We start from the raw sequence: 23,755 nt of genomic DNA on the forward strand, positions 1-23,755 counted from the left end.
CTGACGCGCGTCGAGGTCATGGGGACTTTGCCAGGATAGTCACACTTGAACCCAGGGAGGCCAGAAGCACCCTGGGCTGTGAAAAGCCAGCATCCTGCACTTAGATGCCTTCCCCACGATGCCACAGGGTTGGAAGGCATAGGATCGGTTCCCTAAGAGCTCGGGACCATCCTCTGTCCTCCGCATGTCCCACTCCCCTTGTTGCCGGCTCAGCAGGTAACTCAATCCGGGTCAGCTGGTGGGGTATGAGGTAGTGTCTCGCAGAGCGTCATGGTATTTTATTAAGTCCGAAATGTGATCGCTACTGTTGTCACACTTTAGCGCCCCCAACAATCCCTTTGCAAATGAGAAAACCAGAACCTCCCCACATACCTTTCTGGTGACATCAGGGAGAGAACAAGGAACCCTGCCCAGGAGCCTGAGCCTGTGTGACCCCCCCAGAGCAGCTTTTGAGCTGGAGAGAAGGACCTGGGGGCATAAGGAGGTGTTTTTCCAGTTTCAGGCAAAGCAATGAATTAGGGAGAAATCTGCTATTAATTTTGTTTTCTCTGTGCCTGGCTTCATAAAGTGCACGCTGGCTTTTAAATAGTTTTCATTAACATCGGGAGTGCTGTCCTTAGGATCCTTCCATCCCTGTAAGATGGCCGTGGATCAGAGCTCTCAAACTCGGATGCCCACAGGGGCCACGTGGCCTGGTGATGTAAAGTGAAAAAAAAGCCTAGTAGATACTACGGGGAACTGGAAGTGGATGTCAAGGCAGTTGATTGTCAGGATATGAGAATGCAAGCCACACATTGCCAGGGTGTGGAAATTCCCAAAGTAGCTGAAAATCCGGTGTCGGGGTCGGGGAGAGTGCCTGGTTTTAAACACTAGCTCTTGTTTTAAAAAAAAATTTTGTAAGCACAGCGTGACTAAATAAGCTATATCTCCAGGCAGCTTGCAATCTTTTCCCTAATCGAACTTACCAACATAGAATTTGTCAGCCTATGTCCTTTGTCCCTCCAGAGCAGCAGTTGTCCAATAGAATTTTCTGTGATGATGGAAATACTTGCACCATCCAAACAGTAGCCACTGGCTGCGTGTAACTATTGAGCGCTTCAGATCGAACTGAGGAACTGAGTGTTTCATTGTATTTAATTTTAATGAATTTAAATATAAGTGTAGATAACCACATGTGGCTAATTGCTACAATGTTAGTGTGACTATAGATTTTTTCAGTTGGGGCACACCAGCCAGCTCAGCTACTTTAGGAAAGGACATTCCCTCTTGGAGAGCGGCGGATAAGTTATACCTGAGACTGCAAAGCATCATTTAGAATCCCGGGTATGTGGACAGAAAGGAAATGTGGAATAAGAAGCAGAAAAGACGTAGGTGTAAGCAAGGTATCTGCTGGCTCAAGAGTGGTTACTCCATGTCCCCCGCACTCTCCAAAATTTCTCACCTGGAGGCACCATTTCATGTCCGCCATGTTCTTTGCCATCTGCACCAACTACCGTCTACCTATGGTTGACACCTAGGAAGCCACTCGATGGGACTTCTCTGCTGCTTTTGCTGTCAGGCCAATCAGGTCACACTACTGCCCATCGCCAGGTATTGTCCTAGACCCACAGATGTGCCAGGTCCTGTGCAGAGGGACAGCAGCAGCTCCTGGACTCAGTCAGACTTTGTCACTGTCACGGAGCTGTGAGCCAGAGTGTACCAAGGACCCTAGAAACAAACCTCACCTTCCAGCAAACCCCTTTCCAATCCAAAGCCCATTCAGGGGCCAGAGAGAGACCGTTGGCCACCCACCCCAGCTGCCGTTCTAGGCTCACTCCCCACAAAGCCACCCAGGATGCCTCCAATGCCACAGTCCCCCACACACACTCTACCCCCACTCTATAACGACAACCTTACTTCTAGATATCATTTAAAAATGAATGAGGGAAGGGGTGTCCCATCACCACCCTCAGCAAAGCCCCTGTTCTCAAAGATGAAATCCAGCCTGTTTCCTGTATAAAAAGAGATCTGTTTAAAATGTTGAAAGCATCTTTTCTTTCCCCAGCTTCTGTCCTCTCACCAAGGGTCCTGGGATGTCCCAACCACTTTTTTCCTCAGATGTCAAGCTCAGAGTTCCATGTTCTTCTCCTCCCCCTAGCAGTCTTTGCAAGAGATATCTGCCTCCTGAAACTACCTTGCAATCGAAATATGAGTGGGTATAAATGTTAACACAATAATAAAAACTAGTATTTATGTAGCACTTTCTGTGTACCAGACACAGTACGAAATGCTTTAAATGTAGCGTCTCACCTTTCCTCATGTCAGCCCCATGGAGCAGGTTTCATCATTATCTCCATTTACCAGTCTGACCTCTGAGGCTCAGAGGTGGTTATGCCGCTTGCTCAAGATCACACAGCTGGGAAGTGGTTGGATCCAGGATCCAAACCCCGGCGGTCAGATGCGGAAGCCTGAGCTCTAACCAGCACGGTCAGAGTTTTTGCCATGTCAACGTGTATCATCCAAACGTAGCTTCGGGTGGAGTGGGAGTTGACAGGATTGGTGTCCACTGTGCGCAGCTTCTGTGCGGAGCGTTGCTCCGCTCTTAACTCCTGGTTCCAAAGTGACAGAAATCCAACTCCACTAGCTCAAACCGAAAAGTCCGGGTATCAGTTTCCTGTGGCTGCTGTAACAAATTATCGCACACTCAGCCGCTTAAAACAACACAAATGTATTCTCTTACAGTTCCGCAGGCCAGAAGTCCAGACTCAGTTTCACTGGGCCGCAGGTGTCAGCGAGGCCGGTTTCTTCTCGAGGGTCTGAGGGGAAATGCGCTCTCTGCCTTTTTGGCTTCCGCCTGTATTTCTTGGCTTGCGGTTTCTTCTTCCATCTTCAAAGCACGTGGCTCCAATCCCCTTCTCCTCTCTGTCATCAAATATCCCTCTGCCTCTTACTTAGAGGACCCTCGTGACTATATTTAGGGCCCACCTAGAGAATCCAGGAATAATCTCCCCCACCACAAAATCTTTAACTTACTCCATCTGCGAAGTCCCTTTTGCCCTATAAAGTTTCTGAAATTAGGGTGTGGATATCACTAGGAGGCCATTAGTCAGCCAGCCACAGCAAAGGTGGCCTAGTTTCAGTCGTGACTAGATCCAGAGGATCAGTGTGACCAGGGCCTCAGACCACCCTTCGTCCAGCAGTTCCAGGCCTAATCCCACCCCTCAGCAGCCCCCATGAAAGGATAACGCCTCTTTCCCAGAAACCCCAGCCAGAATCTCAGGCCTGGTTCCCATTGGTCCAGCTTAGACCACAAGCTCATCGCCGAAGCAATCACTTTAACCAGAGGGATGTTGAGTCCCTCTGATTGGTCGAGCCCACCTTCCATCATCCCCCTCCCTCCCTGTGGTCTTAACCCACATTCGATAAGGTGTTTCACCAAAAGGAACTGAGGGACTTAATGGGTGGTGGAAAGCAGCATGTCATCGGAGTTCATTAAATGGCCAGCCCTGGGAATGGTGCCTGGCACATAGGAAGTGCTCAATAAATGATGATCCCAGATTGTGGGACACAGAGGGGAACTTGGGAAGAGGGTAGGTCCGGAAGCTAATGCTTGAAGAATACAAGGTTCACTAAGCAGGTGAAGGTAGAAGAGCCTTCCAGGCAGAGGAAAAACCTTGAACGAGACAAAGGCTTATTCACAGTGCATCCCTGTCATTCTTGGGGGCAAAGGGGGCTGGTCCCATTTTGTGCCTCTCCTCCCAATGTGACATTAATAGCAACCCCTTTTACTTGCAAAACTATCTCTATTTGCATGATAAATTATGTGGTCACTGCCCCCTCCTTATAGCCAACCGGTTCATTTATAAGGGAAGATACTTCACCCAAGTATCTTCGCCCATTACCTGGCTGCTAATGGCAAAGCTCAGATTAGAATTCAGGTCTCTGCCTCCCAGTCTAGTGTTCATTCCACCCCTCAGTTCATGACACCAGCTCTTAAAAGCGACATCAGCTTAACCAGTCACATTGCTCTCTCTCTTTCTCTTCTTGCCAAATGCTCCATAGGACTGTGACCAGATCCACGTCGATGACGTCTCTTCCGATGACAATGGCCAAGATTTAAGGTAGGAATGGGTGGTGGGGCGGGGTCAAACATGCCCCTTTGGAGGGGTCATCAAGCTCTCCTTTTACTAGGAAGCAGAGACGAGGTGCCGACTGGTTGTCCTACAGGGCTGGCCCCTCCAGCCAGAACTGGGGCTTGTGCTTCTCTGAGCTCAGGGATCACAACCCCACCCCCCACCCTGAAGCCTCTTCTGCATCAACTCCAATCACTGAGGCCGAGATTTCCACAAATTCTCTGTGACTCTGCTTGTATTTATCTCTGTGTGTTTTTCTCCTGCTTATTAAAGTAGTACATGCATATTACAAAAAATCTAACCGCTCCAGACCTCGCCTCCCAGAATCAATACCGTTAAGAGTTGATATACATTCTTCAAAAGTTTGATTACATTCGTTAGCATATATATTATTTAATATAAAAGTTAATAAGTCAATACTCAGAAAAATCTACTTCTTGAATGAGTAAGTGGTATGTCTGGTTTCTAGGGGACACAGATTCCAGAAATCAGGTACCCAACTACTCAAAATGAGGCCACTTTCAGAGGAATGTCGCTGGAATGTTCCAGACCTGCCCCTGAGGACACTTTATAAAAACGGAACCAAAGTTAATCCACCCTTATCCAAAATTACCACAATTCGACACCTCTAGGCCCATCAAAAATATTATTAGACCAAATAACATATTACTTATGGGGCCAGTCATTGTGACTTCACTTCACTTAGTGTTCGCTTCCTAGGTGTGTCTTCTAACCTACCCCTAAAAAAGAAATCAAAGGTTTTGTGAGTGAGCCCTGCAAGTCTTTGCAAAGCCCAGAGCAATTAGAAGTGCTAGGGGGTAGGCGCCTGCTTCATTTTAATTACCATTCAGAAAATCCCTCTGTAGTCGGGACTGGCAAGAAGCAAGGCTCCAGTGCCAGCCGGGACTTCTCAGTTTATGGAGTAAATAAACCCCAGATCAAGGTTAACTGTGTCCTTTCTATGAAGTCATCACCGGGAACCAGTCTCCTTTTCAAGGCGAGAGCAACCAGGCCTCCGTTTTTATGACATCCCCCGCTGTAGCCGGCTGGAGTGGACTGCAGAGCAGCGTCCCCCTGAACCCGATCTCCTGCGAGCCGTTTGCCTCCTCACTTCCAGAATCCGCAGTCCAAGGGTGTTTCCCACCCTCCCGGAAACCAAATTCCCCACGTCTTCATTCAAGAAATACTGAGTACCTACTATGTGCTAGGCACCGAGCAGCAAAAGCCCCTTGGTGGTTCTTTTTTTTTTTTTTTCCCAGTTAACAATAAAACCCATTTCGGTAACGCCCTTATTTTGCACATGGATTAACTCTGTTCCAGATGCTTCACATGGATTAACTCTGCGTCTTCACGGTAACCCTGAGAGAGATGCTATATCATCATCTCCATCTTATGGTTGGGGAATGGGAGGAGGTGTAGGAGGGAGGTAACCCACCCAGCCTCACAGCTGCTACGTAGGGGAGGGAGGTTCATGGACCAACGTCCAGGCCCCTCCCCCGGACGTTCTCTGGGTTTCGTCCCTGTTCTTTTTCAAGACTCAATTATCTAGCCTTTCTGCACTGCCCCGTTCTGTTCCCGTCGGAACGTGAAGGGAGACTGGCACAGCGCCAGCCCTTGACGAAGCTGGAGGCTGTCCTCAAATTCCTTGCAGCAAGAACCCAGCTCAGTGGCACCCATCCTGACTTCCAAATGGAACAGTCATCTCCGAGAGGAGGAGCGACAGCATTGCACCCTGACTCTAAGAGCACCGAGGAAAGCCTCTGCGGGCAGCTCGAGCCACCGCTGCCGCCGAGAGCCCGCGTCAGTGTCGTAGCCGCCAGGAGTTCTGGCCGGCCAGCCGTGCCGAGGTTCGCCGCTGCCACCAGAGCCACTTCTGTTGCTGGCCACTCCGCTCCTGGGACGTTCACTAACCAGATCCAGGCAGCCTTCCGGGAGCCGAGACTTCGGTGGTCACTGACCCCCAGAGCCGACCACCAGCCCCTCTCAGAAGCATCTTGTGTTAACCCGCTTACCATCGCCCCATGTCACGTGCACTCCTCCGAGCTAGGTGGACGTCGCCGTCCACGCAGTGACAAGGGAACTCACTCAGCGGGTCTGGTATGGGTGCCGGCCCAGGAAGTTCCACATGCGTGTGGCACAGTCTCCCGTGAACCCCCATGGGAGGGCCTGCCTGATCTCTACTTCTGCCGAGATCCTGGAGCGATTGAAAAGGGGGAGCAGGCCGCTGTTCCAAAGGCTGTGACCAAGGGGGCATTCCAGGGTAAATGGGCTGCTCCAGCTCCCAAATTTACTGCTACTCAACCCAAGGTCGCCTGTCCGGCAGTTCCTACCCTCCCACCTCTGCAGACTGACCTGAAGCCCCTACTGCTCGGACCACTGAATGGGCAGGAACAGCCACCGAGTGAGCTTAAGTGGTTCATCCACAGACGCTTCAACAGAAAATAGAAATGGTTGACAGAAAATAAAGAATTTCTTTAAAAATAATAATAAATTACCCAGCAAGATGGGAACCTTTACAGCAGAGAGGAAGGACCACATGATGATTAAAAGTGCAGGTTCTCGAACCAAGGGTCGTGCTGAGTTAAAGTCATGTAGCAACTTCCTCATCGGGTAAAGAATGTGCTGGAAAAGTGCCCAGCACAGAGTCCTTGATAAACGGCTTCTACCTCTATGATTAGATGCAGTCTGGTCCCTTTTACTAGTTGGGTATATTTCATTTGTCTTTAGCCCCTGGTCACCGTACCCAAGGGGGAAACCGAGAAGGAAGCAGAAGCAGCATGTCTGGGTAATAAACCTATCGACATCTTTCATGGGAAAGAGGAAGTTTTTGTGCAAATAAGTTATGTCTTATACTCCGTAGGTCTTTTTAATTTTGAGTAATTCAGCAAAAAGCAGAGAAGAAACCATAATCGCCCATATCTTCACCATGTCAAGACTAACCACCTCTGACATGAGGACTTCCTTGCTTCGAATTTAATACACACACGAATGTCTGTATAAAATGACAGGTGAATATACGTATGTGTTGGGCAATGTATGTATACATTTAAATGGACATATGTGTGTACATGAGTATTCTTGTCCGTTAATGGGCAAGAATTTAAAGACGTCTAAAGAAAAACTTCTGTTGGTATCTCCCTGTGGCTGTCCACACAACCTGCTCTGGGGGAACACCAGAGTCTGCACTGGAGGCCTTTGAGACTAAGTCACCGGGGCCAGTGTCCTCCTGGCCAGCCCGCCCCAGAGAGTCCCCAAGGTGACATTTGCTGCTGAGTTTGAACATGGCCCAAGGCGTTTCTGTGGATCCTGCAGAGTCTGTGTTGTCACCACTACAGCCTCTTCCCTGAGAAGCGTTCTGTCGAGGCCTAGACGCCTGACCTCTGCTCAGAGCAGGGCTGAGCCCCCGGCTTGGTGTGTGACGGCAGCATGTCACATCATGCTGTGTTCTGGCACTCACTTCGCACTGTGCAAATTCCTTTTTATCTCTGCCATAGCGGTGGTGCTAAACCAGAGGCACTGAAGACACAATTTGCAAACGTGGTTTCATTCCTTTCCCATTGCATCTTTTCAAAAAATAAAACCGCCTTTCTTTTCCCACGCATCAGCTCATCGTAGAAAACCCAGAAACAGCAAAACAACACAAGGAGAAAAAATGTCAGCCAAACCCACACCCTGAGACAGCATGGTACCACGCTGACGTGTTTCCTTTCGGCCTTTTCTTCTCCGAAGAGACTTTCATATCTGTCTTAGAAGCGTCTGGCCGTGCTGTATACACACCCCTTCTTACACCCTGGTTTCTCCTTGCGACGTTCTAGCAAAGTCACTCCTGTGACTTTGCGAACCTGTAAGATGGAAGAGAGAAACAAAATGGTGTTCTCTGGAGGGCTGGGGTCTCCATTCTTACACTCCAGTTGCTGTAGGTGGCGAATCGTCCACACTTCCCACTTCCGGTTCCCAGCTGTCACTTTTGTCATTGACTTTGAATGATATTCTGACTTGTCCCCAGTCCCGCACGCAGACCTTCTTAGCCCAGCATGCCTCATCCAAGGTGGAGGGTTATATCTGCAAAGCACCAGTGATCAACTCTAATTTAACAAAAAAGAAAAAAATTAAACTAGGGAAAGTCTGTGGAAAGATACAGAGATGCTCACAGAATGGGAAGGAAGGGTCGGCAGCCAGGCCTCCAAAGGGGTCTGAAGCAGGGCGGACTTGGGTCAAAGCAGCGGCAACTAACCAAGGTTTTCTCCTGGACTCCTTGGTCAGGATGAACCAAATCCAACCGTTTTTTGGAATTCTCTTCCAGCCTCAAATTCTAAAGGGAGAGGGAGAGAGGCTTTCCCTAGCTTGGCTGCAGCATGTAGGGATCACGGATAGTTCTCCGTAAAAGAAAATAGACATGCTCTTTTTTACCAAAAGAAAGGAAAATGGATGCTGATTAGGCAAGAGCAAAAGATGCCACCATTCTTGGGAAGGCCAATAAAAGCCACAGTCCCGCTCTTCCCTGGACTCACGGGCACACATCACCCTTGCACGTTCGGTGCCTTTGTGACGCCCTACGCCCCACCCATGGGGCCCGCGGTCTCCGGGTGAAGATCCCCATGTTAACACTCTCCTCCCTCCCGTCCCCTTCCCCATCCCCAGCACGTACAACTTCTCCGCCGACGGCTTCCACAGCTCGGCCCCGGGAGCCAACCTGTGCCTGGGCTCTGGTGTCCATGGCGGCGTGGACTGGATGAGGAAACTGGCCTTCCGCTACCGGCGGGTCAAGGAGATGTACAACACCTATAAGAACAACGTCGGCGGTGAGTGGACCGGGAGAGGGCCGTCCACGGTGGCCACGGGGCTGCCCGAGCTCAGGCTGCTGCCTGGACCAAGGGAAATTCCTCAGGGATGGACGCGGTCGCTTAAGTCGCACCTGCTCCATGCCAGGCACTGTTCTGAGAGAGTTGGTGATACCAGCTCACGCGGTGACATCCTCAGGACATTCTCTGGAAGAGGACACTAGTATTTCATCGCTTTGGGGGGAGGAAGCTGAAGAATTGATAGAGCACCTTACGAATTGCTACACGACCCACCAGTGGGAGGTGCGCATGGGGTGGGCCCTCCCATGTCTAAATCACAACCAGGGGTTCTCCAGGTGTGGTCTTCAGACCAGCAGCATCAGCATCACCTGGAGACCTGTTAGAAATGTAGGTTCTCTAGCTCCACCTTGGACCTATCGAGTCTGAAGCGCTGGGGTGGCCCGGCCATCTGTGTTCAAACACCCATCCGGGTGATTCTGATGCTTGCTCGAGTCTGGGGACCAGCCGCTTCAGCCCTCGCTGCTCAGACTGTGGTCCGCAGACCAGCTGCCTGAGCATCACCTCGGTGCCTGGTAGATGCCAAGACCCCCAGTGAATCTGGGGAAACATTGAAGTTAAAGAAGCACTAAAAGCCACTGGTTCTCAAACTTGGCTCATATTGGTGCCCGCTCAGGAATCTCTGATCTGATTTTCTTGGTCTTTCTGTGGCCTGGGTGTCAGTACATGGAGCTCCCTGGGTGATTCTGATATGCAGCCGAGGTGACAGCCACCAGTGTCGGTAGCAGGAGGGCGTTGTTTTCTGGCACCGAACCAGAAATCTGGAAGGGGCTGAAGACAGGGTTGGCTCGGCAGCGGCCAGACCCTAGATCGCTGTTTCTCCAGGCCATTAGTTCTTGATGGGAGGCATTTCGGGGTGTTTTGATGGTCCCAGTATGTGAAACCAGCTACTGGCCCGTAAAGGGAAAAGGTTTGAGTAAGCAGCTAATAGTATCTGCCATATACACTTTGGCCCCAAAAGCTTCGAGGGCTCCCTCCCCTGACCCCCAGGAAGAGTAGAATTTAGGGTCTCAAACTAGATGGAATCCACTTCCAGTCCCAGGGCTGCCACTTTCTAGCTATGTGACTTTTAGCAAGATACATAATCCGTCTGAGCCACAGTTTCTAGGTCTACGAGATGGGGCTAAGAATAATTGTACTTGCCTGGATCGTGGTGAGGTTTCTTGTTAATGCATGCACAAGGCCTATCTCCACGCCTCATATAAGCAGGCGCTCAGTAAATGGCAGCCTTTATCACCAGTTACTTTCAGTTTTCTGGGAAGTCTTGCAGGCTCTGCTGTGTCTCCTGCTTTCCCTGACAGCCCATCAGGACAGGTTTTCAATCGTGCGTGTGGCTGCGGTCCTAATGCAGCCCTGGCAATAGCTAATGTTTACTGAGTGCTTACTCTATGCCAGACTCTGTTTTAAGGGCTTTTCATCTAATAGCTTGTTTGCTCTTTAAAACATGCCTGTACGGTAAGTGCTTTTATCGCCCATGGTGTGTGAAGGTGGAAACTGAGGTCAGAGAGGTTAAGTAACCTGCCCAGCATCACTCAGCCGGGCAGCAGAGGACAGTGGAGTCCCAGACTGGCCACTCCACCACCTCCATGGCCTCTCATATCCCACTCTATGGACCGCAGGAGTGGAGCAGAGAGCTTTGGGGTCAGCCCGGCTTGCTCACCCACCCTTCCATGGAGAAAGGTGGGGAGCAGGTGTGCTTGGGGTAGGGGAGACAGGAATAGAGTCAGCCAATGGCTGTCATCTGCTCCTCACCCACGTTAAGCCCCAGGAAATGCCCAGGGCTTCTGTCAGGCTGTTTTCCTTCCCATAAACTGAGGGGAAATTACCCGATGTGTCAACAGGCAGGGAGCTCACAGCTGGCAGGTTGCCAGTGGCAGCCAAACTCCTTCCTCTCCCCCTTGCAGCCTCTGCTCCCTCCTCCCCGCACCTTCCCCAGCTGTTTCTGCCTCACAGAACCAGCCTGGGGACGGCCAAGACGGAGCCTGAGGAATGTAGCCTTTCAGCCCGGCAGCCATGTATGTACTCAGCCAACACTCAGGGGCCTTATTACTGAGAAGGATTATTTTATACTTTTATTTTTATTAATTACTAAAGAGAAACATGGATAGTGGAAGGCCCCTAGCAGGGTCTACCACAAAGAGGAAATGAAAAGCCCCAAGAACAGAGGAGTTTGATGCTTTTCTGGAAGATAAAGAAGGCCAGCATGGCTGGAGTGAGGGGGCACGAAGTAAGGGATGGGACGAGAGAGCTGGCGGAGTCCAGATGGTGCGGGGCCTTGCAGGCCGCGGGCAGGGGTTGGGACAGCTCGGGTCTTCCGTGTGGGAAAGATGACGTCCAAGTAGCACGGGCACGACATAGCACTTTGTCCCAGTGAACCCGTTCTTCCTTCGGCAAACACCGATCCAGCGCCAGCCATACGCCAGCCCCCGCTACGCGGGCTGAGGCTTTGGTAGTGAACAAGACCACCTTGGTCCCAGCCGCCAAAGCGCAAACAGTCTCGTGACCAAGGCGGACATCAAACACATAATTACACAGAGACGTTTTAAATTATAGTTGTAAGAAGCGCTATGAAGACGTATCGTACGTTGAGAGAGTGTAAAATAAAAGGAACTGACCAGGCTAGACCTTCAGAATAAATGACATTTATGAGTGTGAAGAATTTAGCCAGGCAAAAAGGGGACAAGGAATAAAGAGGAGGCCACTCGGGCTGGAATGGAAGGACATCAGGGCCATGTCAAGAGGTGATACTGGCAACTAAGTAGGGGCAGGGTCATGGGTATCGAGTCCAGACCTTATCTTAAGGGCCCTGACGGCCCGGAGAATGACGGTCGGGTTTAGAAACATCATAGCGTGGGCTCTGGAGGTTAGCTGCCTCGGCGCCAAACCTGTCTCCATTACTTCCTCTCCACTGCAAGCAAGTCACAAAGCCTCACAAAGCCTCAGTTTCCTTACCCGACTAACCTAATATCACATGTCAATTTTACCTCAATGTTAAAAAAAGAAAGAGTGTCCACCTCTAGGGTCACTGTGGGAATGAAATTAAATAAGTCACGTTAAAAGCACAGGGCCCTACATACAGTAAGCACTCAAGAAATGTTACTCTTTATGGCTTTTTATTAATTTTTATCTCCATCGTAACAGTGTAAGTGCTATAATTGGCATGTTTTGTTTATCTCTGTCTATTCAGTGCCTATTAGAATATTGACCATGCAGAAGGCACTTCTGAATTTTTTTGGATGGATGATGAATGGGTGGATGGATGATGGGTGGATGGATGGTTGGATGGGTGGATGGATGGATGATGGAAGGATGGATGGGTGGATGATGGGTGGATGAACGGATCAGTCAGTGGATGTATTATTGATCGATCAATCAATCAGTCCCAAAGTGAGATTAAGATCACTGGATTGAAGTTGACCTTGCATAGCATCTGATTTGAAACCTCAAGGTATGGTAGCTAGACTCCCTTTCCCTATCCCCACCCTCTCTCGACCCTTTCTGAAATGACACCTTCCCCGTCTTTATTTTCTGTGTCCGTAGGCTTGATAGGCGCTCCCAAAAGAGAGACCTGGCTACAGCTCAGAGCTGAGCTGGAAGCTCTGACCGACCTCTGGCTGACCCACTCCCTGAAGGCACTAAACCTCATCAATTCCCGGTACGCGGGGGCCCTCGTCTTCCCTCATGCCACTGAGCTCTTTCCCATTCAAGGGTGGTGCCTCCTCCATTCCCAGCTTGGGGGATAGGACTGTCGAAATTCTCACTTGCACACTTTCCAGACATGCGGTAAAGCTGAGGTACACAAGGCACCGTGGACACCTTGTGCCACAGCAGATAGCTGCTGTGAGATATCAGGGCCCAGCAGAGCTAAAGACCTTTGTACATGGGTCCATCTTGTCCTGTCCACCTGCCAGTCACAGCATGGTCCTCTGAAAACCTATTTACAATCTACAGGAATGTAGTCATTTGGTGGGAATCCAGTGAGTCAAGGAGGGTCCAGTTTCATTCAAGGCCTTCCCAATAAAGTGCCTTTTGCTCTTAAATGAGATATCTGGGCCAGAAAACAAATTACTCCCCTGCACTAGCATCAGAAAAATCTGGTGACCCTACATATGAATGGTTAAAATATGGCAGCTCAAGAGCTGCATCTGTGCTACCGGTGTGTCTTGTTGGATGCATACACACTTTGTCCCAAAGACTGGAAAAGTTAATCCTTAGCTCCAGGTCTGTGGGTTCCCTCAAACTCTCAGAACTGGCATGGCCCCACTAGTTTACCCCAGGCCCCACCTCTCCCTATTGTCCTACACTTGTTTCATATCACTCATTTACATTATGGACAGGCCCCTGCCACTGTTTAAGGGGGTAGCCCTTGCAACAAACATTTGCTTTTTAAATAAGTGTTACACTCATATGACATTTCAACATGTCAGGCAGCTTCGGGCTTAAAAGAGAAAAACAGCTGAAGATTCCCTGGGCCCTACCCTCACCTGAAGATGACTTAGCCAAGGCCTCCAAACCCCATCAGAATTCTCACAGGCTCCAGGCTCATGCTACAGGGTGAGGAAGCATGGCCTAGTGGTCCCTTGAAGTTCTAATCCACGGTCTCTTTTGTCCTCAGGCCAAACTGTGTCAATGTGCTGGTCACCACCACTCAACTAATTCCTGCCCTGGCCAAAGTCCTGCTGTATGGGCTGGGCTCCGTGTTTCCTATTGAGAATATCTACAGTGCAACCAAGACAGGTAGCGGGAACCCAGACCTCGGTGATGCGGGGTGGGAGGGAGAGGTTAGCGGTCCATCCGGGGAATGGAAAGTTTATGGAAAACGGTACTAGGGAAGTTCAAGAACTTGTCCACGTTCGTGACTCACATCCCCAAAGCAACCCTCACAACCCACGTGCTTGAACTTCTGCTTCTAGAGAAATGGGTTAGGACCTCAGCTTTCCAAAGTGCGCGTATTGGTGTGGATACCTGCAAAGCTGCTCTAACAAACACACCCCAAATGCTTATATCAGAGTCAAAGCTTATTTCTCTCTCACATGTCAACAGACCAGAGGTGAGCGATCCAGGCTGGTGGGGTGACCCTGCCCTCATACTCACCCAGGAACCCAGGTCCTTCGCATTTTATTATTCCACCATCCCCTATGGTTTTATTCTCATGTAAGTAGTCAAGTCAGGGTCCTGCAACATCGGCGTCCAGCTTGTGGGAAGGAGGGAAAGAGGAAGCTGTAATGCGCATCCAGTATTTTAAAGCCGAGACTCAGAAGGGATGCACTGTACGTCTGCTCACCTCCCTTTGGCCCATCTTAATCTGTGGCTGCAACTAGTTGCAAGGGAAGCTGGGAAATGTAGTCCATAGCTGAGTGACCGTGAGCACAGAAACCTCAGTATCTTTACCTCTTAAACAGGGATTATGTTGATTCCAATTTCATAAAGATTGCCGTGTTAGTTAAATGAAAAATGTGAGTCAGTGGTTCCCAACATGCGGGGGTGGTACAGTTTGTCATCCTAGGGGACATTTGGGAACATCTGGAGAGGTTTTTCATTTTCGCAACTGGAAGAGGTGTTACTGGCATCTAGTGGGTAGAGACCACGGATGTGCTAAACATCCTGCAGGCTCAGAGCAGCGCCCACAGCAAAGAATCATCCGGCCCAACATGGCAGTAACACCCAGGCGGAGAAATCTCGATGTAGGTAAAGAGCTTAGCAGAGGGCCTATGTAGAGTGACAACGATTATTATCGTTATTATTGCTCTTTCCGTTATTGTTATGGTTACTAAACTTGCTGCCATGATCAGGAGGAACTAAGATCTGAATCCAGTGAGTCTGGATTTATGCTGCTGCTCAGACACTGGGAGAATATGGAGAGGTGGTTGTCAAGAGATGGACCTGTGAGCACCACCGGCGCCTCTGCTTCTTAACTCTGGGATGCTGGGCAAATCACTTCACCACTCAGAGCCCCATCTGTAAAATGGGTCCGTCACTCCTGCCCCAGACAGCTGCACAGACTCCAGAGCCTGCTTCAAACCCCTGCGCTGCTGCTTCTTTTGCTCTGTCACCCTGGACAGGCCCCTTAAATTCTCTGTGCCTCTGTATTGTCATCTGTCACATGGGGATGATTACAGGGCGCATCTCAAATATTTGCTGGAGGGTGAAATGATTAATACCTGCCCCTTAGGAAGGCTGCACACAGCAGACGCTCAGTTAGCGGTCATCCTTCACCATGCTACTGGTCCTCACCGAGCTGCTTTTCTTTGCTTCCTTCTGCGTGTGCAGGGAAGGAGAGCTGCTTCGAGAGGATAATGCAGAGATTCGGCCGGAAAGCCGTCTACATCGTCATCGGGGACGGGGTCGAAGAGGAACAGGGAGCGAAAAAGGTACTTCTTCCATCTCTCAGGCTGCTTTTCCTCCTCTCCTGAGTCACCTCGCGGTTTTCAAGGGCTCTGTACACAGATGCCCCCACCTCCCGTGGCTGTCTGGGTCGCGTCTCCCCAGGCCCTTTGCTCGCAGGTCCATTCCCATTTGCACATCACAGAAGCATCCTGAGCAATTTCCTTCTGCAAATCCCCCTCCATGCGTTTGGCTGCCACCCCTGGTCGCCCTGGATTGTTTCTGGGACAAGTGCTCTGGGAGCCCAGAGAGCTGTGTCAGGGCAGGCCAGTGGGAGGGCTGGTGCACGTGCGTGTGTTTTATTTAATACTCCCCGATCAGATGTTCCAGGAACCCTTCCCAGTTAATAAAGACAGCATTAAGCTAATGAAAAAGAAGTCCTGCATTTGCGAGCTCAGGCCCACGAGGAGAGGGCCGGGGGTTCTGGTGGCCGCAGCTCTGTTCCTGGAAAAGAAACAGCTGCCAGAGTCGAGGGTCTGGACCTGTCAACAGCATCCCAGAGAGCCTGCCACCCCCCACCCAGAGGCCTGGGAAGTGCATTGTTAATGTCACAGAGCTTAATTGGGGGGACCTGGTTTCCCCCTTCCCAGCAGCAAATTCCAAGGAAATGCAGAAACGCTGAGGGTCTCAGCAGATGAAACCCACAAGAAGAGGGAAGGGCGCGAGGCTCCTGAGCATGGGGCTCGGGAGAGGGGAGCTCAGAAGGCTTCGCATATACTGTTCCATCCGCCTGGAAGGCTCCTCCCCTTTCCCCTGCTCATCCTTCAGGCCACAGCTTCAGCAACACCTGCTGGGCCGTTTCCTGACCAGCTCCCACTCTAACCTTCCCGCTGGCTCGGCCAGCCTGTGACTCCCTCCCCCGGCTGTCCTTATTCTTTCTTCAGGATGTTGCCCCCTCTCGTCATGAGCTTTACCGGTGTGATTGGTGGCTTGAGTACCTACTGTGTGCCTGCCACTGTCGCAGGCACTGGGGATCCCACAGTGAGCAGAACAGAGAGAGCTCTCACCCTTTACTCAGTTCCCAGCCTGGGACGGGCAATAAACACCTAAGTGTAACATGCATGTCAGGTGGCGAGCAGAGCTTTGGGGAGAAATAAAGCCGAGAATGGGAACAGAGGGGACTCGGTGGGTGGGGCAAGATGCAAGCGTAGGTAGTAGTCACACATGCCTCGCTGAGAGGTGACATCTGAGCAAAGACGGGGGAGAAGGGAGAGGGAGCCCAGTTGATATCAGAAGGAGGGCAGTCGGAGAAAGAAACCAAGAAGGTCAAAGTCTGAAGGCCGGAGCGTCCCGCAGGGAGCCAGCATGGCCCCAGAGCTGGTGGGGAGTGGCGGGGAGCTCCGGCCTTCAGCCCTTTGGGAGGCGAGGCCAAGGAGGTAGCTGGGCCCTCGGGCGGACTTCAGCTTTACTCTGAGCACTTCTTCTTAAAGCATATTTTTTTAACTTTAAAAATAAATTGATTTAGAGTAAAAAAAATATTAAGTAAATGATAGTAACAGAGGTGACACACAGGGATATGGCCAAAATGGCAGCATGAATCACGTGGATCGTCACGTGAAGTGCCGCTCCAGGGCGAGAGCTCAGGTCCCACGTGACTGGCTAAAGCCCCTGCTGGGCCCGGGGGCGTCCGGAGCCTTCTTCCCCCTTCAAGTTCAGATACAGCCTAAACTGTGCCCTGAGCACACGACAGCGCTCAAACCAAGCTTTGCTTCCATCAGAGGTGGATTGGAGGACAGCTTAGGCCCGTGGCCCCGGGCGCCCTGTACCTGCCCTGTTTCTCACCCGGAGAATGGCAGGGACATCTATGAGCAGTTGCTGCCTTAAGTCCGCCTTCTCCCCAGTTGGAGAAGGAGCAAATGTTTTAAAATGACCCCTTTATTGTCCTGGAATGAAACACTATTGTTTCATTTGGACTATTTATCACCACATTGTCCGAAAGACCGGTATCCATGGTACTATCAGAAAAAGTCATTTACACGCAGAAGAACGTGGGCTTCGATATGTTGATGTTTGGCGCAGAATTCTAATACCTGCACCCGAACTGCTGTTGCTGTGGTTGTGACCCAGCGAATGCAGACGGACTCAGGTGAGCAGCCTTGACCGTTCGTGAGCCAGGTGAGGTGCTGCGGCCATAACCCAGTTTCTCCAAACTGCTAAGCAGCTCAGGGAAAGTTCTGATAAAGCACAGGTTTCCCTCAGTTTACCCGGTAGTTGCATCCCTGGAAAATTCAGGTTTCGGCAAAAGCGTGCACATGTCCGCATGTGACATGTAAAGTGGAGTTAAGAGTCCAGGTTCAGGGTATTCAGATCGGGGTTTGTACTTACTTGAATATCTGACAGCACATTCGAAAATTGTTCAGGTCTAAGGTGTGTGGGATGAGGCAGAACACCTGCCCACACCTGCAATGCCCCCAAATCATCGTGACAGTCAAAAACCACGCATCTGGAAATTAACCACAGTGACCTCCAGGGGGCAGACTTTTTCTCCTTTGAGAACTGCTGGTCTGGGGCCAGGAGGAGGGGGAACGCAGGGAACTGCCTCCTTAAACTCTGTGTCCTTGGCACCTCCCTCGCCTCACCCTGCTGCCAGCCCTGCTCCCACAGAAACATGTGACCAGGGGAGCACATTTTGTCCTAAACCCCCGCTCTGCCACTTTCCGCTGTGTGGCCTCCAGCAGGTGACGCCATCTCTCTGAGCTGCCTTTCCTTATCTGTCACTGGCTGCTGAGAATGTGCACATAGGATGCAACACACAGGGGAACTGGGCAGAGCCCAAAGCTCTGTTGTACTCTTACTACCCCGGGCTGGGGGCTGCGGGAAGAAGCAGAGGGGGTTCTCTCTCCTGTGGAGCCAGCAGAGAAAGAAAATGTGAATGCTAATTCACGCATAACATAGAAACCCACCCAAATCTCTTGTTTACTCAAAGCCCGCGGGAGAAACTGTTGCTGAGGGCACAAATGGGTGGGCTCCGGTAAGGGCTGGGTCAGCGGGTCACAGCCGGCCCAGTGCCGCCCAGGTTCTGTGTGATGGGGTTTGGGTCGCCAGGGAAAGCAGACAGCGGTTTAAACAATAGAGGTTTCATCTCTCGTGTAAAACACCCGCAAGCTGCCAAAACAGCACCAGGGACCCAGGCCGCTTCCACCCTGTTGCTCTGCCAGGCCCAGTACTGCTCTTTCCACAAAGCTCCACCACCCCACGCCCACACTCCAGCTGCCAGGAAGGGGAAGGGAGAAGACACCTCTTCCCTTTAAGGGCACAGCCAATAGGTGGACGTCTCTGCTGCTCAAGTTCCATTGGCCGGATTTGAGCCACATGATCACGCCTTGCTGCAAAGGTAGCTGGGAGATGTCACCTTTGCTCTCAGCCACCATGTGCCCAGCTAAAAAAGATGGGAACTTCTGAAGGAAAGGGAGGACAGATGTTGGGGGGCAGCTGGCAGAGACTGTCACACTGGCCGTGACGGGTACCGAGGGAAGCCCGAGCTAACCCCATGCCCTAACCACTACTGTCGGTTACTGACGTCATCGTTGTATTTAATCCCCAAAACCCTTCTGCCAAATGGGTGTCATTCCACTTCATTTTCTAGAGGATGGATTAGAGACTCAGAGAGGTTAAATAATTTACCGAGGGTCTCACCGCTGCTACGTGCAAACTGATAACGTATTTGCCCCAAACACCTGGCAAGAAGGGGGTGGACTTAAGAGTTTAAAACACAGTCCACACCCCTGAGTTGGTCAGATGAGAGTGGAGTCCACCAAAGAACACTAAGGCAGCCCCCCACACACCGAGCTCCCCTAAAAACTTCTGCCGGCATCTGAAGCAGCAGCCCAGCCCATTAGTGAGAAACGCTGTGCGCCAGCAGCTCGCCCTGCCTGATGGATGGGAGTCATTAGCCCAGGCCGCCAGACACCTGAGCAGCGTGAAATATGGCGACGGGAGAAGGGGCTTTGACTGTTTCGGCTGACAGTGTTGTTGATATCTCCATTTTAGTGGGTCGTTTGTCTCCACCTCTCCGCACGTGATCAACCCACCTGCACTCTGTAGCCATCAGGCCTGGGATGGAGGCTGCTGGGGCATTCTCTTCCACCTTTGCTCATTTCCTCCCAGAAAAACAAATTGCACTTTTTAAAGGGGGACAGGATTGGCCAGGCAGCGACCAGAATCCATCTTCGCAGAGAAGGAAAAGCTTGGCCGGGTGAGAAGAGGGTCGGGAGAGCCGGGCCAACTGGAAGGCATCAGAGAGATGGCGTCTGTGGCCCATGATGGATAGCATTCTGCTTTCCTTGAGCACAAGAGAACGTTCCCAATGCAAAGGCTGGTTCTAGCAGTTTGCAGTCTGCGAAAACAGAGAGAGGAAAAAAGGTGTTTGTTGAGGACTCTGCTTGAGAAACTCACCTTCCCTCATCCTCCACTCCTCTTTCCATTCCTTCCAAAATATTTCCTGAGCACCTGCTGTGTGCCAGGAGCCGTGCGCTGCAGCAGCGAACATGACGTTTCAAGTTCAAACCCTACTCAGGGTCTTCGCCTTCTGCCTCGACCGCCTCCCCCGCTGTGGCATGGCTCTTCCTCCTGGGAGGCCCGCTAAAATGTCACCGCCCCAGAGCCTGGGCGAATGACCCGCCCAGCTATAAGAGCAGAAGCCCTCCCTCCAGCTGCCTTCTACCTCCCCCCGCCCATCCTCTTTCCTTCATAGCGCTTACCATGAGATGAAATTATCTTGTTCATTTCTTGTCTGTGGATTTATTATCTTTGAGTCCAGTGAGAGCCCCATGAGTGTGCGCCACCTGTGCAGAAGGCCCTGTTTGGGACACAGCAAGGGACAGTCGGACAAAATCCCTGCCCTCTAGATAATCTCCCCACCTCCAGATCCTTCATTTAATAACATCTGCAAAACCTCTTTCACCATGTAAGGTCATATACTCAGGTCTCAGGGACTAGGACGTGGATGTCTTTGGGGGACTGTTATGCTGCCTACCCTAAGTGAAGGTGAAGGCGAACAATGCCAGAAAGCGTAGGGTAATAAGTGCAGAGCCGCCAGAGGCAGGAAAGGGTTTGAGGTACTCCAGGAAGCAAAGGGACTCCTTTATACTTCCTGCCCTGTGGGCACAGAACCTCACAGGCAGCAGAATTACCACGAGAACTCTGGGCAGCCATATGATCCTCGAGCACCATCTCTCCACTCAGTAACTGAAGGCCAGTGACTGTCTTGAGGAGGCTTGGAATCTTTTAGCGGCAGGTAGCAGAAAACCTCCGTAACGATGACTTAACACTTGCTCATCTAACATTAGAAGTAGGTGTACCTAAGATGTTTCAATGGGCCTCCCTTTCCATCATTTTGCTTCATCTGTCTAACTACCTTTGGCTTTTTATTTTCTGGTTTGATCTCAAAACGGCTGCCACAGCTCCAGGTATCACATTCCAACACGACAGCATCCAAATGGGAAGGGAAATGAAGGAGGACGTTCACCTCAGGTGCTTCTCTCTAATCATGAAGGAAAACCTTTTCCGGAAGCCCTTAGCCAACTTCCTCATTGGCTTCAACAGGTCACCAGTTAGGAAGGATACAGGACAAATCCGTGGCAAACAGGGCTTGGGTTGTCACAGCTCACTTAGACAGTCGCAACTCATCTGCTACGTCTAGGCACACGCAGCATCGCCCAATTCAAGGTTCCGGAAGCAAGGAGAAGGGAGGATGGCCATTGGGCAAGCAGCAACTTTAGCCAATGGTTAAATTTTCCACTGATAAAAGTGCAGTCAGTGTTCTTCTCTGGAGCCAGACATGACCTCTCTGTGACTCATCTGTGAAAAATAAATAGAGCGCTTCTCTCAGAGGGTTCCTGGGGGTTACATGGGGTAAGGCATGTGAAGTGTTGACACAGCGCATGGCCCGTCATAGGCCCTCGATGGCAATGACTGTGTCACAGCCATTCCCGGCCTGCCCCGCGTTCCGCTTCGCTTAGGTCGACTTTCTGTTCTCTCTCTCCTCTCTCGCTTGAAAAAAATGTTTATGTGTTTAGTTTTGTTTTTTCGATTCTGGGGTTTTTGTTGAGGTAATAAACAGAGCACCTAGCATGGTGTCTGACTCAATAACGGTTGCTTTAAAAGATTACCGTTTAAAACATCGTGTATGTTCTACGCAGGCTTACACGATGACATCCAAACCCTGCATCGGGCACGACAGGAACTTGAGTCAACCAGGCTTTTGCCACCCCTGCCCCCACACGCACACGCACGCACACGCGCACGCACACACGCGCACACGCGCGCACATACACACACATGCACACGCGCGCACATACACACGCAAACACATGCACACGCACCACTTCACGTGGCTGTGTTCTCGTCGCCCAACCCTCTGCGTCCTTGCGTGTCCTTGGCTCACCCAGGGACGCCCTGCCCAGGGTTGTTCTTCTGCCACCCGCCAGCCACGAAACCCTCATTCATCCTGCAGGACTCAGCTCCCGCACACCACCTCCCCTGGGACACCTGCCCTAGCCCCGCCCCATTCTCTGCCACCCAAAAAGGAGGCTGCTTCCTTTTGTCGGCTCCCACGACATTGTATTTACGCCAACCTGAATGAATTTTCTGTCTCCATGACGTAGTCTTATTTATTTCTAAACTACCGAAGCCCCCTAAACGTCCCCCCCTCATGCGTAGTTGCCCTGCATCCTTCGTGACTTTGTCTTACATTTATACGTATATGTCTTTGTGCCCGTCAACAATCGTACAGCAGCTACTACTTATCGGGCACTTAGTACGTGTGCTGCCCGGCACCGTGAGGAGCCGCGACAATCCTACGCAGCAAATCTTGTCCACATTTTACCATCAAGCAGCAGAGCAAATTGCCTGAGGTCACCCAGCTAATAACAGTAGAGCACAGCTTGGGGCAGGGCGCTCTCCTTCTCACCGTCATGCTGTAGAAATCGTCCCCTCTCTCCACACAAGTCACAACTTTTGTTGTATCTGCATTCTGCCTACACTGTTATCTCCATACTGTGTTCCTTTCAATCAGCTCACTTCTATTTAGAACCGAAAACTTGATCCCATGACTAACACAGAGCGAGCGTCACCTGCTGTAAAGAAAAGGAAAAGATAAAAACAGAAAGAAAACAAACTGCCATTCTAGAAGTTCACTATGGCTGCCCAGCGCTCTCCGGGATCAGCCCTATCTGTTCGAATGGAGATTAACAAATGTTGGGGAGCGGTTAAAGACACACCAGCACCAAGCTGAGACTTGCTTCTTAAAGTAGCAGGATTGGGAACAGATGTTTAAAAAGGCATAGCTTTCTCACTGCGTGATTTAGTTCCACACTGGTCCCAGGGAGGGGAGAGGGCCAGGCAGTGGACAGACGGAGCAGCCCAAGACGAGCCAAGCAGAGCAGGTAGAGAGGGGATGGAAACTGGTGGGCACCGGCCATGGCGCAGGGCAGCGGAGGGGAGGTTGCCCACGACATCACGTGCCTCCCAGTTTGGAACATGCCCCCGGGCTCTGCTGGAGTTGACACCTCCTGAGGCTCTGATATGGGTGCGGCATCTGGGGGGCTGCAGGGGGCTGCCAGGGGCGCAGGGTGGGGACGTGACCGTGTGGGTGGTGTTCTGTGTTCCAGCACAACATGCCTTTCTGGCGGATATCCTGCCACGCTGACCTGGAGGCGCTGAGGCACGCCCTGGAGCTGGAGTATCTATAGCAGAACCCACGCATCGCCACCTGCCATCCCAGGCGCATCCACTCGCCCAGGCCCCTCGCCCTCCCGCCTCCCGCCAGACGCCGGACGCTGGGCAGGGTCCCTACCGCCAAGAGGACATGTCCAGTGACCATCTCAGAAGCTGTCCTTTCAGCCCAAACGCGGGTCCTGAGAAGCAGAGTACCCAGCAGTGGCTCTGGAGTATTTAACTTTGGGGAAAAGGGCTGGCTTGGAGTCCAGACTTTTCTACAAGACTCATAGAACAAAAGCAAGGAATCGCTGATTTGGGGGAGGGCTGGTTTTGAGGAGGGGGCAGGCTCGTTTTATTTTTTCTTTTTAATTTATGGACTAATCTCATTACTCTGGTGTTATGCTCTCGTACCTGTGTTGTTGGTTTTCTTAGTCGTCGGTTTGGTTTTGTTTTTTAAGCTGGCATGTGGGGTGATGCACAGTTCTAACTTAAGCATTCTGCTCCATGTTGTACTTCGGTGGGACAATCATCTCTGAACAGTTAGTGGGGGAGGCTATTCGGGGCCTTCGGGAAGAGCTCATTTTTGCTCATTTTTGCTGTTAAAGACCTAACCTGACACATTGTGGACAGTGCACGTGCCTTATGCTGCCATCTTGTTTTCTAGGGAGAGGGACCCTGGGGAGGAGGCGGTACTTTGTGACAGATAAAAGGCATTAAATAAAACCACGTTTACATTTTGAA

General features: G+C 51.1%; 1 protein-coding gene across 3 annotated transcripts in view; it reads left to right on the forward strand.

Moving 5' to 3' along the window:
- The window catches only part of EYA2 (EYA transcriptional coactivator and phosphatase 2), a 211,943-nt gene extending 188,188 nt beyond the window's left edge, over window positions 1–23,755 (forward strand). For all 3 annotated transcript variants that reach the window (XM_039864495.1, XM_039864497.1, XM_039864498.1), the window contains 6 exons: window positions 4,042–4,100; window positions 8,754–8,914; window positions 12,512–12,626; window positions 13,587–13,708; window positions 15,242–15,342; window positions 22,966–23,755. In XM_039864495.1, coding sequence (XP_039720429.1) covers window positions 4,042–4,100; window positions 8,754–8,914; window positions 12,512–12,626; window positions 13,587–13,708; window positions 15,242–15,342; window positions 22,966–23,046 — 639 coding nt within the window. In that variant the 3' untranslated portion in view covers window positions 23,047–23,755. The remainder of the gene's footprint in view (window positions 1–4,041; window positions 4,101–8,753; window positions 8,915–12,511; window positions 12,627–13,586; window positions 13,709–15,241; window positions 15,343–22,965) is intronic.

The sequence above is a fragment of the Pteropus medius genome, unplaced genomic scaffold, assembly GCF_902729225.1.
Source record: "Pteropus medius unplaced genomic scaffold, Ma_sr-lr_union100, whole genome shotgun sequence".
NCBI lineage: Eukaryota > Metazoa > Chordata > Mammalia > Chiroptera > Pteropodidae > Pteropus > Pteropus medius.